This window comes from Hetaerina americana, unplaced genomic scaffold (assembly GCF_022747635.1).
Source record: "Hetaerina americana unplaced genomic scaffold, ioHetAmer1.1.p SCAF_6, whole genome shotgun sequence".
In the NCBI taxonomy this organism is placed as follows: Eukaryota; Metazoa; Arthropoda; class Insecta; order Odonata; family Calopterygidae; genus Hetaerina; species Hetaerina americana.
In genome coordinates this window covers 92,631,358-92,643,963 of record NW_027287205.1, presented here as the reverse complement: position 1 = coordinate 92,643,963, position 12,606 = coordinate 92,631,358, and the positions used below count along the sequence as shown (strand labels likewise).

The following is a 12,606-nucleotide window of genomic DNA, read 5'->3' as shown; positions in this document are numbered from 1 at the left end:
CACAAGCTATAACAGTCATCAAGAAGGCTCAGACACTGATTTCAGAGGACTGGGGGCAATTACTGAAGAAATTGGCATCAGAATTTAATGTTCCAGAGCAAAATATGCATTAGATGGCAGAGAAGGACTTACAATAAGAGTCGTACCCAATTAAAAGGAGCAACAGATGCTGTCTGAGGCTGCCAGAACAAAGCAGAGCGCTAACTGCATCCTGCTATTTTATTCACTGAAAAATCAAACTGCTGGGAAAATCAGATTCTATTCTGATGAAAACATTTTCACTGTTGATGCAAAGAACTACTAGATAAAATGATCGCCTGCTGGCCTAGGACACCAAGGATATCCCAATTGCTGCTCAAACAAAATTTCTGGCTAGTGCTCGGACCCTAGCTATTGTGTCCAGTGCGGGTGATATCATCTCACCACATTTCTTTGAAAAGGGACAAACAATCACAAAAGAAGTCTATCTGCAAATTTTGAAGAATGTGCTGAATATGTGGATAATAACTGTGGTCATGGGGAGAAAAATGTCTTTCAACAGGATAGTGCACCAACTCATATGAGTAATTTTGTCCAAAAATGGCTTTCAGCTAATATTGACATGCTCTGGACAGAGGAGTTGTGGCCTATGAATAGCCCGGACTTGAACCTCCTTGACTATTATGTTTGCAGCATAGTTGAAAGAGTTATCAATAAGATGAAGATCCCTAATGTTACATCTCTAAGCACCGCTATCATAGCAGCATTTGCAAATATGGACAGCACTGTTTTAAAGAGTGAGTGTGATCAATTCAGGAGAAGATTGGAGATGAACATTGCAGCTAAAGGGGATAATTACATTGAGTAATGCTACTCTTGACTGATATCATTACTTGTAAGTAAAAGGATTATAATTTTCATCAGTATTTTCTTAACATATTCACTTTTAAGCAAAAGTTTCATTTGTCCAGATTTAATTGCCATTACATGTATGCCATAAACCATATTTATAATCAAGAAAACATGAAAGGTTTTTGTTCTCATCAAAAAGCTGGAGATTTGATGGTAAACAGTGACCATGTGCACATGTACATGCTCATAAGTCATACCAATTACATACCTGGGGACTGTGGATCCCAGCTGCTCTCCATGCAGCTAGTATTAGTCCCCATTAGTTGGGCGCCAATTGTTGTGTTGGTAGCGTCCGGGGTCGGCTGTGCAACCTGCCCCGAATCGCGAGAGCAAGTGATCATGACCTCGTGAGGGTTGGAGATTTAGAGGCGAACACAGTCTTGGTTAATTCCCCGGAGGGGGATTTTATTCTCTTTGTACATGGTTTGATAAGGGGACCCTCTCCCAGGAAGAAGGTCGAGTGTCGGTTGCCTGAAGGGCGCGTGGAGTCCGGGGCAGCTACAGCTGCCGGATGGCGGCCGGGGTCCTCGCCGCCTTCTGGCTAAGCCGGCGCGGCAGCCTCGGCACCTCGGCGTAGGGCGTCACCGGAGAGTCCAGGGGCCGGAGGCGGTTATATGGGGTGGGCGGCGTCAGGGGACTTAGCATCAGCCACGGAGGATGGGCGGCCTCGGCCAACCAGGTCCGGTACTCCTCGAGAGTCGGCGATGACCCCGGGGTGGTCACCGGAGGCGCTGGCGGCGGAGCATCGGAGCGGCGGGGCGGCGTCGCAGCGGGTTGGTCCTCCGAGCTCGGTTGGCGTTTCGGATGCGGCGCGGCTGACGCGGCATTAGTCCGGTTCGCTTTGGTCCTGGTTGCCTCGAATTCCTCTTGAGGGGAGCGGAGTTGACCGAGGATGTGCTCGCTGCGGTCGCTTCCTGATGGACTCCCACCTCCGACTCTGACTTTTAAGGGTCTCAGGGCCCTCCTTATATACGGGCGCTGGCCCGGGCGGTAGCGAATGGGCGCGCGTGGATGGAAAGGGGTGAGAGAAGTGAGGGGAGTTTTGGAAATCCCGGCCACGTGACTGCGTGACGCATCGCTCGCCACGTGGCCGACTCTCCCCCTTCTCGCATCGGAGCGGGGGTGGAGGGGAAGCTTCTCCGTTGCCGGGAGATTTGAATTTCCTTCGCTCTGCAGAGCGGGCTTTGGCCACAGTAGGCGCACATCACAGTCTAATTGCTTACTAAGCTGTGAGAGTGGCAGGATGGCAGTAATTGAAAACCTCTGCGAGCTGAACACATCACAAATACAATGGAATCGACAATAGAGCAATGTTGAGCTATTACTAAGTTTACTGCTAAACTGAATAAAAATAACTTATAGGAGACTTAACAAAATGATTCATGAGGCTTACGAGGGTGTCTCAATAAGTACCAGTGTTTGACGACAAAGGGCATTCCTGAGAAAAGTTTATGTTATCATCCTGTGCTGCCATCTATCAAACGACAGTGAAACAAATTTCAGACTGATTTAAAGGTTAGTTTGGATTTGGCAGCCATTCGAGTGTAAGATAAGTTTCGTGATTTTTACTAAGATGGAAAAAGAGCAGTATCGTTCGGTAATTCGCCTTTTGTTTTGGATGGGAAGAAATATGAGGAGATAAAAGCAAAGTTGGATGCTGTTTATGGGGACACTTTGCCATCTATGACCACAGTTAGATATTGGTTCAACGAATTTAAATGTGGGCAAACACATGTTTTTGATGAGGAGCGACCAGGACGCCCGGCAGATGTGGTTAGTGAGGGAATTATCATTCAAAAAGTCCACACCATGATTCTTGCTGATCGATGAATGAAAGTGCGCAAAGTAGCAGAGGCCGAGGGTGTGTTGACCCAAATGGCAATTAATATTTTACATGATAAGTTGGTGATGAAAAAATTATCGGCCTGATGGGTGCAGCAATTGCTCACTTTGGACAAGCTGATCCGGCCGTCAACTTCAAAGCAGTGTTTACAGCAATTTAAGCAGGATACGACGGTGTTTTGCACCGAGTTATTACTGTTGATAAAACCTGGATTCATCATTACACACCAGAAATTAAGCAACAATCAAAACAACAGATTTCTCCAAGTGAATCTGCTCCAAAGAAGGCGACGATGGTCCAATTGGCCGGAAAGGTCATGGAAATGGTTTTTTGGAATGCAAATGGTGTCATCCTTATGGATTTTTTTAGAAAAAGGAAGAACAATCACTGGGAAATACTACAGTGAGTTACTGGACCACTTTGACAAAAAATTGAAGGAGACATGGCTGCTTTTGGCAAAAAAAGGTGCTCTTCCACCACAATAGCACACCAGCACATTCATCCAGAGTTGTCGCCACCAAACTGCATGAACTACCATATGAATTGCTGCCGCATCCCCCGTATTCACCCAATCTGGCTCCCTGGGACATTTTCTTATTCCCTAGCATGAAGAAATGGCTCGCAGGAAAAAAATTTAGCTCATTTGAGGAAGTTATCGCCAAGACAGAGGCATATTTTGGAGAGTTTGACAAATCCTATTTTTTGGAGGGATTAAAAAATGGCCGGAACGTTAGGGGAAGTGTATCTTTCTAAAAGGGGACTGTTGAAATATTAAAAAATGTTTTTGCAAAAATGGTTTCTTCATTTCTAACATGGGTACTTATTGTACTGCCCTTCTACTTAGGGGGGACTATGCTCTGTCTTACTCACAAGCTTCAAGGTGGTTAAATACCTTTAAGGAGGGCCAAGAAGAGGTTCACCACAAACAAGCCAAAAAAGGCAAGAAAGAGCAAATCAAGAGTGAAAACAACGCTTATCATCTTTTTCAATGGACAGTTACCACTGCCTACTACATGGATGTGCTGGAAATACTCCAAAAAAGGGTCATCATGACAATTATCCTTGCCACAACTAGCAATGTGTCTGCAAGTTTTGGTATAATACCAGGTGCAATTGCTGCCTCATCCCATTATAATCCTGACATTGCCCAAGCTGACTTCTTTTTGTTCCCTTTGCTTGAGGCAACCCTGAAAGGAACCATCTTTTGTCCATAGAGATCCAGTCAGCCTTGACGAAGACCTTGCAAGAGGTCCCCAAATACCCCCAGGGCACATACTGGTCATGGCAGTGACTGAAAAAAATGTGCAGAGCTCCAAGGCCAAGGCTTTTGACTTGAAAATGTGCACTCACCAAATTCCCTGCTTCTTCACTGTCAGACAAATGACTGTCCCTTCATTGATTCTATCATTGCCAAATGTACAACCTCTTCATTAGCATATTAGCATTAATAACCATCAAAATATATTCCTCCTGCATCAATACACTTAGTTCGGCATGTCTGTCACTCATCAAATGCCCACTGGAAGTTGGTTTCTGGAATACTGTTGAGAGCCTTTGTCGTCACCACTTATACTGCCTTGATGGAGTCCAACCAATATCCTTTGAGCTCCATTTTGAGCTATCCTATGAGGTAATAATGTACTCGAGAAAATCTTCATCTGCCTGGATGTGGTCCAAAATTGCTTGTAAAATTTCCGCCTGTGACAGTATTTGTTCCTTACTCAAGACTTTCGGCACCAGCTTCACGCACACTTTCCTCATTGCAAGATCCTCAGTTGCAATGGTGTGGATGGTTCCGAATAAAAGGTCAGTCTCCTCACTGATAAGGGCGATGGATAAATGCCTGTGTCAGAGTCCAAAACCTTTTTACGCCTTGGCCAACTGAGTACTGGTTCGAGTGGTTGTCAAGCGTCCAATATGGTTCTCATCTTCGATGAGCTCCCGGCCTTCTTTGAACACTTTGTGCCACTCAAAAACTCTTGTGCAGCCAGAGGCATCATCTTCATAAGCCTGCTTAATGAGTTCAAGGGTCTCAGGTGCAGATTTCCTGAGTTTAATGCAAAACTTCACAGTGTAGCATTGCTCGACGGTGTGCTCCATGCTGGCACAACGACACCACAAACAATCACACATCATAAAAATCTACCTCCTGACTCAACACAAACCCCAAAGTGACTGAACTAAAATGTGCCTGAGTGGTGGGCAACCTCCCTACCAAGCCGACTGGTCAGACCATATACAGTTGAGGCTTCAGCAAACCATTCACGATACTTATTCTTGGGTCTTCAACTGGGTCAGGGATTCCATACTGGCTAACATTCTGATGCCCAACTCATGCATCATTATCAGGGTAAATGATTGCCACTCTGTATTAGGACAATTCATATATATGCGATCCTGGGTCAGGTGACTTCTGATTGGTCACCTGACCCAACAGCACAAGTATATAAGATAGGACAGATACAGAGTGGCAATCATCTACCATGAGGATGATGCATGAGTTGGGCAACAAAACTTCAGCCAATATAGAATCCCTGACACGGTGGAGGACCAATGAAAACTTCATGAAGCAAATACGCTGGGAAAGTACCAGATCTTACTTCATTCCCCATCTCAGCTCTGTTTGTTGGCACAGAATGTTCAACAGATTCCATCACCCTACTATCTTGCTGTCATGGCTTGGGATATCACTTTCCTTGTAATTAACCATAAACATTGTAATGAACTGGACAATCGGGTTGGTAGTTGTTGGCAGAGTTCATCCAATAGTAAGCCTTACATGGCATTACATAAAATTCAGCCATTGCCAAATACTAATGTTTTTGGTAATGGCTGAATAATTTGAGAACCTTTCCCAGTGCCACCTATGCTTTCTCAGGTTAACATGTGGTACAACCATACAGTTTGGGAAAATGACATTGCATGTCCAGGAATCAAATCATGCCCATCTAGTACTTATCCTATTTTCCATCCCTTGTATACCATGTACCCATCTGCTGCTTAGAATTTTAATATACTATACATGGAAAGAAAGGTAGCATTTGGCATGGATAACATTTCATTAAACTTCAAATAATTTATTTGCAAAACCTTTGAAATTACGTTAGATCTAAGATAAACCCATTTGCTGTGAAAATACTGAGCCACTCAAACCTGAATATTTATGACTAAATATCAGGTTACCATGTATATCGAATAAAAAGTCAAACAAAAGACTATTAAACATAGACCTAGCGACTAATGGAATATTATTATTGAGTAAATGCAGAACCCACTACCTTGGTCATTGTTTTGGTCAACATGCCACCAAGCAATCATAAGGAGGAAGAAGTGTATAAGATATAAGTTTAGTTTGAGAACATAATCACGTGTGTTCTTATGATGAAATATTTGATAGTGATGGGGGATTTGAATGTGATGGTAGGCAAAGAAAGAGAGGCTGATGGGGTGAGAGACTATAATTTAGGGGAAACGAATGAGTGTGGAGAGAACCATTGAATTCCACAGGAAATAAGAGTTAATCATCACCAACACTTGGCATAGCCACAGCAAAAGGCAAAGGTATACATAGATATGGCCAGGTCATTCGGCAAGGTATCAGATTTGATTTCTGATTAAGAACAGCATGATTCATTAGCTAATTACCCAGTTAGCCAATCAGAGCAGTATGAATAAGGTACAAGGAAGGACAGCAGGAAGAAAGCAATTGAGTTCTGCAGGAGATGAGGGTTAATCATCACCAACACTTGATATAAATACCATAACAGGCGAAGGTATAAATGGAAATGACCAGGTCACTCAGAAAGGTATCAGTTAGATTGCAATTATGATTAGGAACACATTTAAAAACAGGACGACACTTTTGCACAGTTATCCAAAAGTGGCTGCAGATTCTGAATATAATTATATATATGTAGTGTAGCATCTTATTCTAAAAGATTAAATAGAGATGATAATTTAAGAAATAGAATAAAAAAGCATTAACTGCATTAACAAGGAAGGTTCATGATTAGGCTATAGAGAAAAATCATGAGTGAGGGAAAAAATCAGAGTACTATCGAGGAAAAATGGGAATATATCAGCAAAGGAATATCAAATAAATGTTGGTACTGTTAAAAGCATAAATACAAGGGAATCATGGATCATGGATGAGATGATTGCAAAGACTGATGAGAGAAGGAAATGGATTATGTAAACCAAGTTATGAATAAGGAGTTACAATTGGTTAAATAATATTAACATAAAAGGAATCATTTTGAAGATGGAGTGCGAGAGTGTACAAGATCGATTCAATAAGTATATGTGTTTGACGACCAAGAGCATTCCTGAGGCAAGTTTATGTTATCATCCTGTGCTGCCATCTATCAAACGACAGTGCAACAAATTTCAGACTGATTTAAAGGTTAGTTTGGATTTGGCAGCCATTCGGGTGTAAGATAAGTTTCGTGATTTTTACTAAGATCAAAAAAGAGCAGTATCGTTCGGTAATTCGCCTTTTGTTTTGGATATATATATATATATATATATATATATATATATATATATATATATATATATTGGCTGACACAACATAACACAAATAGAAAAGAATAGACACATATAAAAGAACACTTACACGGTAAATTGTTCGAGCTTTCGGCCCTCTCAGAGGCCTTCTTCAAGAGAGACTGAAAATATGCTATGGAACAGGAGAGGGGAAAGAGTTATGGGCGCGGAGGGGAGGTGTGGAGGGAATGCTGGGAGGGAAATTAAATATGGCGGTTAAGGGTGGGAATTTTAAAGGAACGGAAGGATAGTATGTAGGCGGATTCACGAGTTCTCACCTCTATGTTGGTAGCTGAATCAGGTAGGGATTCTAGGATGCTGAGGGAAAAACACTGGTCGAATGAAAGGTTGTGGGAATTGGCGTGTGAAGGGATAGGAAGAGAAGAGAGTGAGGCAGAATTACTCCTGTAATTCTGCCTCACTCTCAGCCCAAATATAACCTCCCTTCTGAACAAGGGCATCTCTTTTACCCCCACCCCCAGAGTAAACCCCATGACAACATTTGCGGTTGTATTGCATTTCTGCCGGAATCTCTGGTGAAAGGCATTTTGGGATTCCTAACCGTCACTCCAGCAAGTTTCCAGACACCTTCATAATGCCCTACATAAATTTAAGCTGGCTTCTGCCTAAGAACAATATCTCCTCCCCCAAAATCAGCGCATTGAAATTTTTATAAACCTTTTCCTGCCCAGAATATCAAACCTGTCTTTCCTCAAGTCCATAAATCCTTGACCAAACCTGTCTCCTACCGCATCCACCTACCTTAGAAGGGTTATTAAGGATCCTAATATCATCATTACTTCCGCAGACAAAGGTTCAACAATTGTTGTCCTAAACAGATCAGATTACATAAGGGAGGTTGACAGACAACTCTCAGATATGTCTGCATACTGGCAAATCCCCAAAGATCCACACCCTGCATTTCAGAAGGAAACTATTAAATTTCTTGTGTCCAATGGGCCAAATGAGATTCTATCTCCATCAGACCTAGAACTCCTCTTCCCTCCCCACCCACGCAACCCTCATTTCTATATCCTTCCAAAGATTCACAAGCCTGGGAATCCCGGTCGTCCAATTTTCTCCTCCTGACATTCTTCAACCCAAAGATTCTCTGAATTTGAAGACCATTATCTCCAACATATGGTCCATTCCCTACCATCACACACCAAAGATTCATATCATTTCCTGGAAAGGATAAAATCAACCTCCCTCTGCGCAGATACCAAGATTAATATGGCCACTTTAGATGTTACCTCCCTAAACACATTTATTCCCCACTCAGAAGGTCTATATATACATATATATTATTATTATTATTATTATTAGGTAATCTACCCGTTAAGGTAGGTTTTTGTATGGACATAATAACAATTTAATTAATTTGTGACCCCTAGAAAAACACAACATCCTATTCTACATCCGGTCCCTCTTCAGCTCTAAGCACTTTCTTCCTCCCTTCATCCCGTCCAATCCTGTTCCTTCCCTTTCCTCGTTTGACTAACATTCTCCCCTCAATTACAGTCTTCAACATCCCACTGCCGGTCAATACCCCCTTCGGCCACTTTTCCTGCCCCCATAGGATTGCTCCCAACAAACCCCTCTTCGCCCAAAATATATAATATTAATAGGAAGGAAGGGAGGAAGAAAGTACTCAGAGATGAAGAGGGACCTGATATAGAGTAGGATGATGGATTTTGTGTTTTGTAGAAGTAATAAAATATTTGTTTGGTAGTTGTATCCATCCAAAAACCTACCTTAACCGGTAGATTACCTTAACAAAAAACATATATATATATATATATATATATATATATATATATATATATATATATATATATATATATATATATATACATAATGGAAAGGAACTGGCCCCCATACCCTGATATGTGAACTTTACACACCATTCAGTGAGGGTTTACACACCACTCAGTACAGGGTGAACTCTACCATGACTTACCAAAACCACCTTTCGATTTATTACTGTGTATATTATTATTATTAGGTAATCTACCAGTTAAGGTAGGCTTTTGGATGGACACAGCTACCTAATAAATATTTTGTGATTCCTAACAAAAGTAAAAATCTAGCATCCTACTCTACATAACTGTGTATATATGTATTTATAATATATTATTATTATTACGTAATCTACCAGTTAAGGTAGGTATTTGCATGGACATAGCTACTAATTAAATAATTTGTGACTCGTAGCAAAACACAACATCCTACTGTGCATCAGGTCCCTCTTCATCTCTGAATACTTTCTTCCGCCCTTCACCCCGTCCAACATCCCTATCCTGTTCCTTCCCTTTCCTCTTTTGCCCAACATTCTACCCTCTATCACAGTCTTCTACATCCCACTGCCGGTCAACACCCCCTTCATCCACTTTTCCTGCCTCTATAGGATTGCTCCCAACAAACCCCTCTCTTTGCCCACCATACCAAGTACTTCCTCATTTGTTTTCTTCTCTGTCCATTTCACCTTCTCCATTCTTCTCCACACCCACATTTCAAAAGCCTCCAGTCTACGTCTATCCTCCTGCTTCAATGACCACGTTTCCGCGCCGTACATAGCTATGCTCCATATCAAAGTTTTTACGAGTCTTTTCTTAACATCCTTACTCAACATCCCTGTCATCAACTCCCTCCTCCTTGTGAAAGCCTCTTTGACTAGCGCAATTATTCTCCTTACGTCCCTACTACTTTGACTGTGTTGGTCAAAACACTTCCGAGATATGCAAATTGTTCTACCTGCTCTAGTTTTTGCCCTGCTATTTTAATGTTAAGCTTGGCCTTTCTCTTTCTAGAAAATCGCATAACCTTTGTTTTATTAATATTGATTCTCATCCCATACCTGTCGCACTGAATTTCCAATTCACTCAGCAATGCTTGCAGCCCCTTGGCTGACTGACAAACTAAAGCTTGGTCATCAGCAAACCTAACTGATTTTACGAATTCCCCGCCCACTTTCATTCCTACCTCCAGCTCTTCCCATGCCTCTTTGATCATTTCCTCTGCATACAGTTTGAACAGCAACAGTGATAATGGGCAACCCTACCTTACACCTCTTCCTAACACTACCCATCCAGACTCCCCGTACCCCACCCGCACCTGAGCAGTCTGAGACATGTACAGGTTGCAAATTAGACTCCTGTCCTTCCAATTTATGCCTATTTTCTGCGATATACTAATTAGTTTCTCCAAATTCACTCTTTCCAACGCCTTTTCGAAATCATTCCAATTGCATAAATATATAATCCATACCCCTCCCCAGACTACAACCTTGACGTGGTGGAAGGGCTGGTGCGCTCTGATGACCCCTAGAGCTGTGCTGGCGGGAGTAATAATAATTGCTCCCGGTGGGGTCACCCATGCCAGATAGGTCGAAGGTTAGGAGCCAGACGAAAGGTAGTCCACGCAGCATCTGTTCCTCAGTGAGGCAGCTGCAATGGAATCTGACCCCAGTGGGGCGGCCAATAAGTGATGGTGTCACGTTAAAAACACTATTGAGGAAGGCAACGGGAAACCACCTCAATGATCATTCCCAAGCAAAATATGATAGACTATACAGATATTTTGAGTCCTGGCAACTACAGGGCTCGGCCCAATCGGCCGTGTGTCGTGCCCGGCAGCGGGGGAGGCAAGGCTTCCACGGTCATCATCCCAAGAAACCCTTGCAAGGGAAAACCGGCAGCAGCGGAACAGAAGACGCAGGAGAAGAAGACCACATTAGTTAGAATAGGAACGTGGATTGTTAGGACAATGATGAGGACAGGGAAATTGGAGAATGTTAAGCGAAAGATGAAAATGGGAAATATAAATATTTTAGGTCTATGCGAGGAGAGATGGAAAGATAGCGGGGATTACTGGAGTGATAAGTATAAAATAATATACAGCGGTGGGGACGAGAGCAACGAGGGGTTGCCATTGTATTAAATGAAGACAAAGGAAGAAGCGTAGTCAACATAGAGCAGGTAACTGATACATTAGTACTAGTGGAGATAAAAGCAGAACCAATGAACTTGGTTTATATTCAGGTACACTTGCCACCGAGCAACCATAAGGAAGAAGAGGTCGATAGGATATATGATCAGTTAGAGGACATAATCGCGTGTTCCTGGAGGGAAACATTTGATAGTGATGGGAGATTGGAATGTGACAGTAGGCAAAGGAAGAGAAGGTGACAAGGATATGGAAAGTCTGCAGAGGAAGGGTGAAATCGGTGCGCTGTACAGCAAAGTTAAATCTTTATCGGGAAGTATGAAAGGGAGATCTATGCAATCAGTTAGATATAAGGCTGGTACGGTAATAGTTGACGCAGGAAAGATCCAAGAGAGATGGAAGGAGTATATAGAAGAACTGTATAGTAAAGAACTCAGACCAACAAAGTTAGACATTGAAAAAGAAAATGACGTAGAGGAGGACAGCTTAGGTCCAGGCATACTAGACAATGAGATAGAAAGGGCATTAAGGGAGATGAAACTAAATAAGGCCGTGGGGGTAGATAACATTCCCGCGGTACTTTTGAAAGGCTTAGGAAAATGTGGGAGGAAGAGGCTATATGGGATGATCCGTAGTATTTACGAGGAAGGAATATGGCCGGAAGACTTTGTGAGATCAGTTTTAGTTCTTATTCTGAAAAAGGTAAAGGCTACATCATGTGAGGACTACAGGACGATAAGTTTGATATCCCATCCAGCTAAAGTTGTTCTCAGGATCATTAACAAAAGGATAGAGAGGAGGGCAAATGATTACATAGGGGATGATCAGTTTGGGTTTAGGAAGGGGAGAGGTACGCGTGATGCCATTGCAGTAATGAGATTATTAATCAAGAGGAATAAAGTAGAGCAGAACCAGGAGGTATTTGCCTTTTTTGTAGATTTCGAAAAAGCATTTGATAGAGAGAATTGGGAAAAACTAATGAGTATATTGCAGAAAATAGGAATAGATTGGAGGGATAGAAGACTAATCCGCAACCCGTACATGTCTGAGACTGCTCAGGTGGGGGTGGGAAATGGGGAGTCCGGATGGGCAGTGTTAGGAAGAGGTGTAAGGCAGGGTTGCCCATTATCACCGTTGCTGTTCAACCTGTATGCAGAGGAAATGATCAAAGAGGCATGGGAAGAACTCGAGGTAGGAATGAAAGTGGGCGGGGAATTCGTAAAATCAGTTAGGTTTGCTGATGACCAAGTTTTAGTTTGTCAGTCAGCCAAGGGGTTACAAGCTGCTTAGTGAATTGGAAATTCAGTGCGACAGGTATGGGATGAGAATCAATTTTAATAAAACAATGGTTATGTGATTTTCTAGAAAGAAAAAGGCTAAGC

The 12,606-nt window shown here is 42.4% G+C and overlaps 1 protein-coding gene across 2 annotated transcripts in view; it reads right to left on the bottom strand.

Moving 5' to 3' along the window:
• Positions 1 to 1,267: 1,267 nt before the first annotated feature.
• LOC139694932 (uncharacterized) overlaps positions 1,268 to 12,606 on the bottom strand; it is a 49,603-nt gene continuing 38,264 nt past the window's right edge. The window contains exon 6 of one of the 2 annotated variants that reach the window (XM_071593446.1): positions 1,268 to 1,869. In XM_071593446.1, the coding sequence (XP_071449547.1) occupies positions 1,390 to 1,869 (480 nt within the window). In that variant the 3' untranslated portion in view covers positions 1,268 to 1,389. The remainder of the gene's footprint in view (positions 1,870 to 12,606) is intronic. The other variant, XM_071593444.1, reaches the window with a different exon arrangement.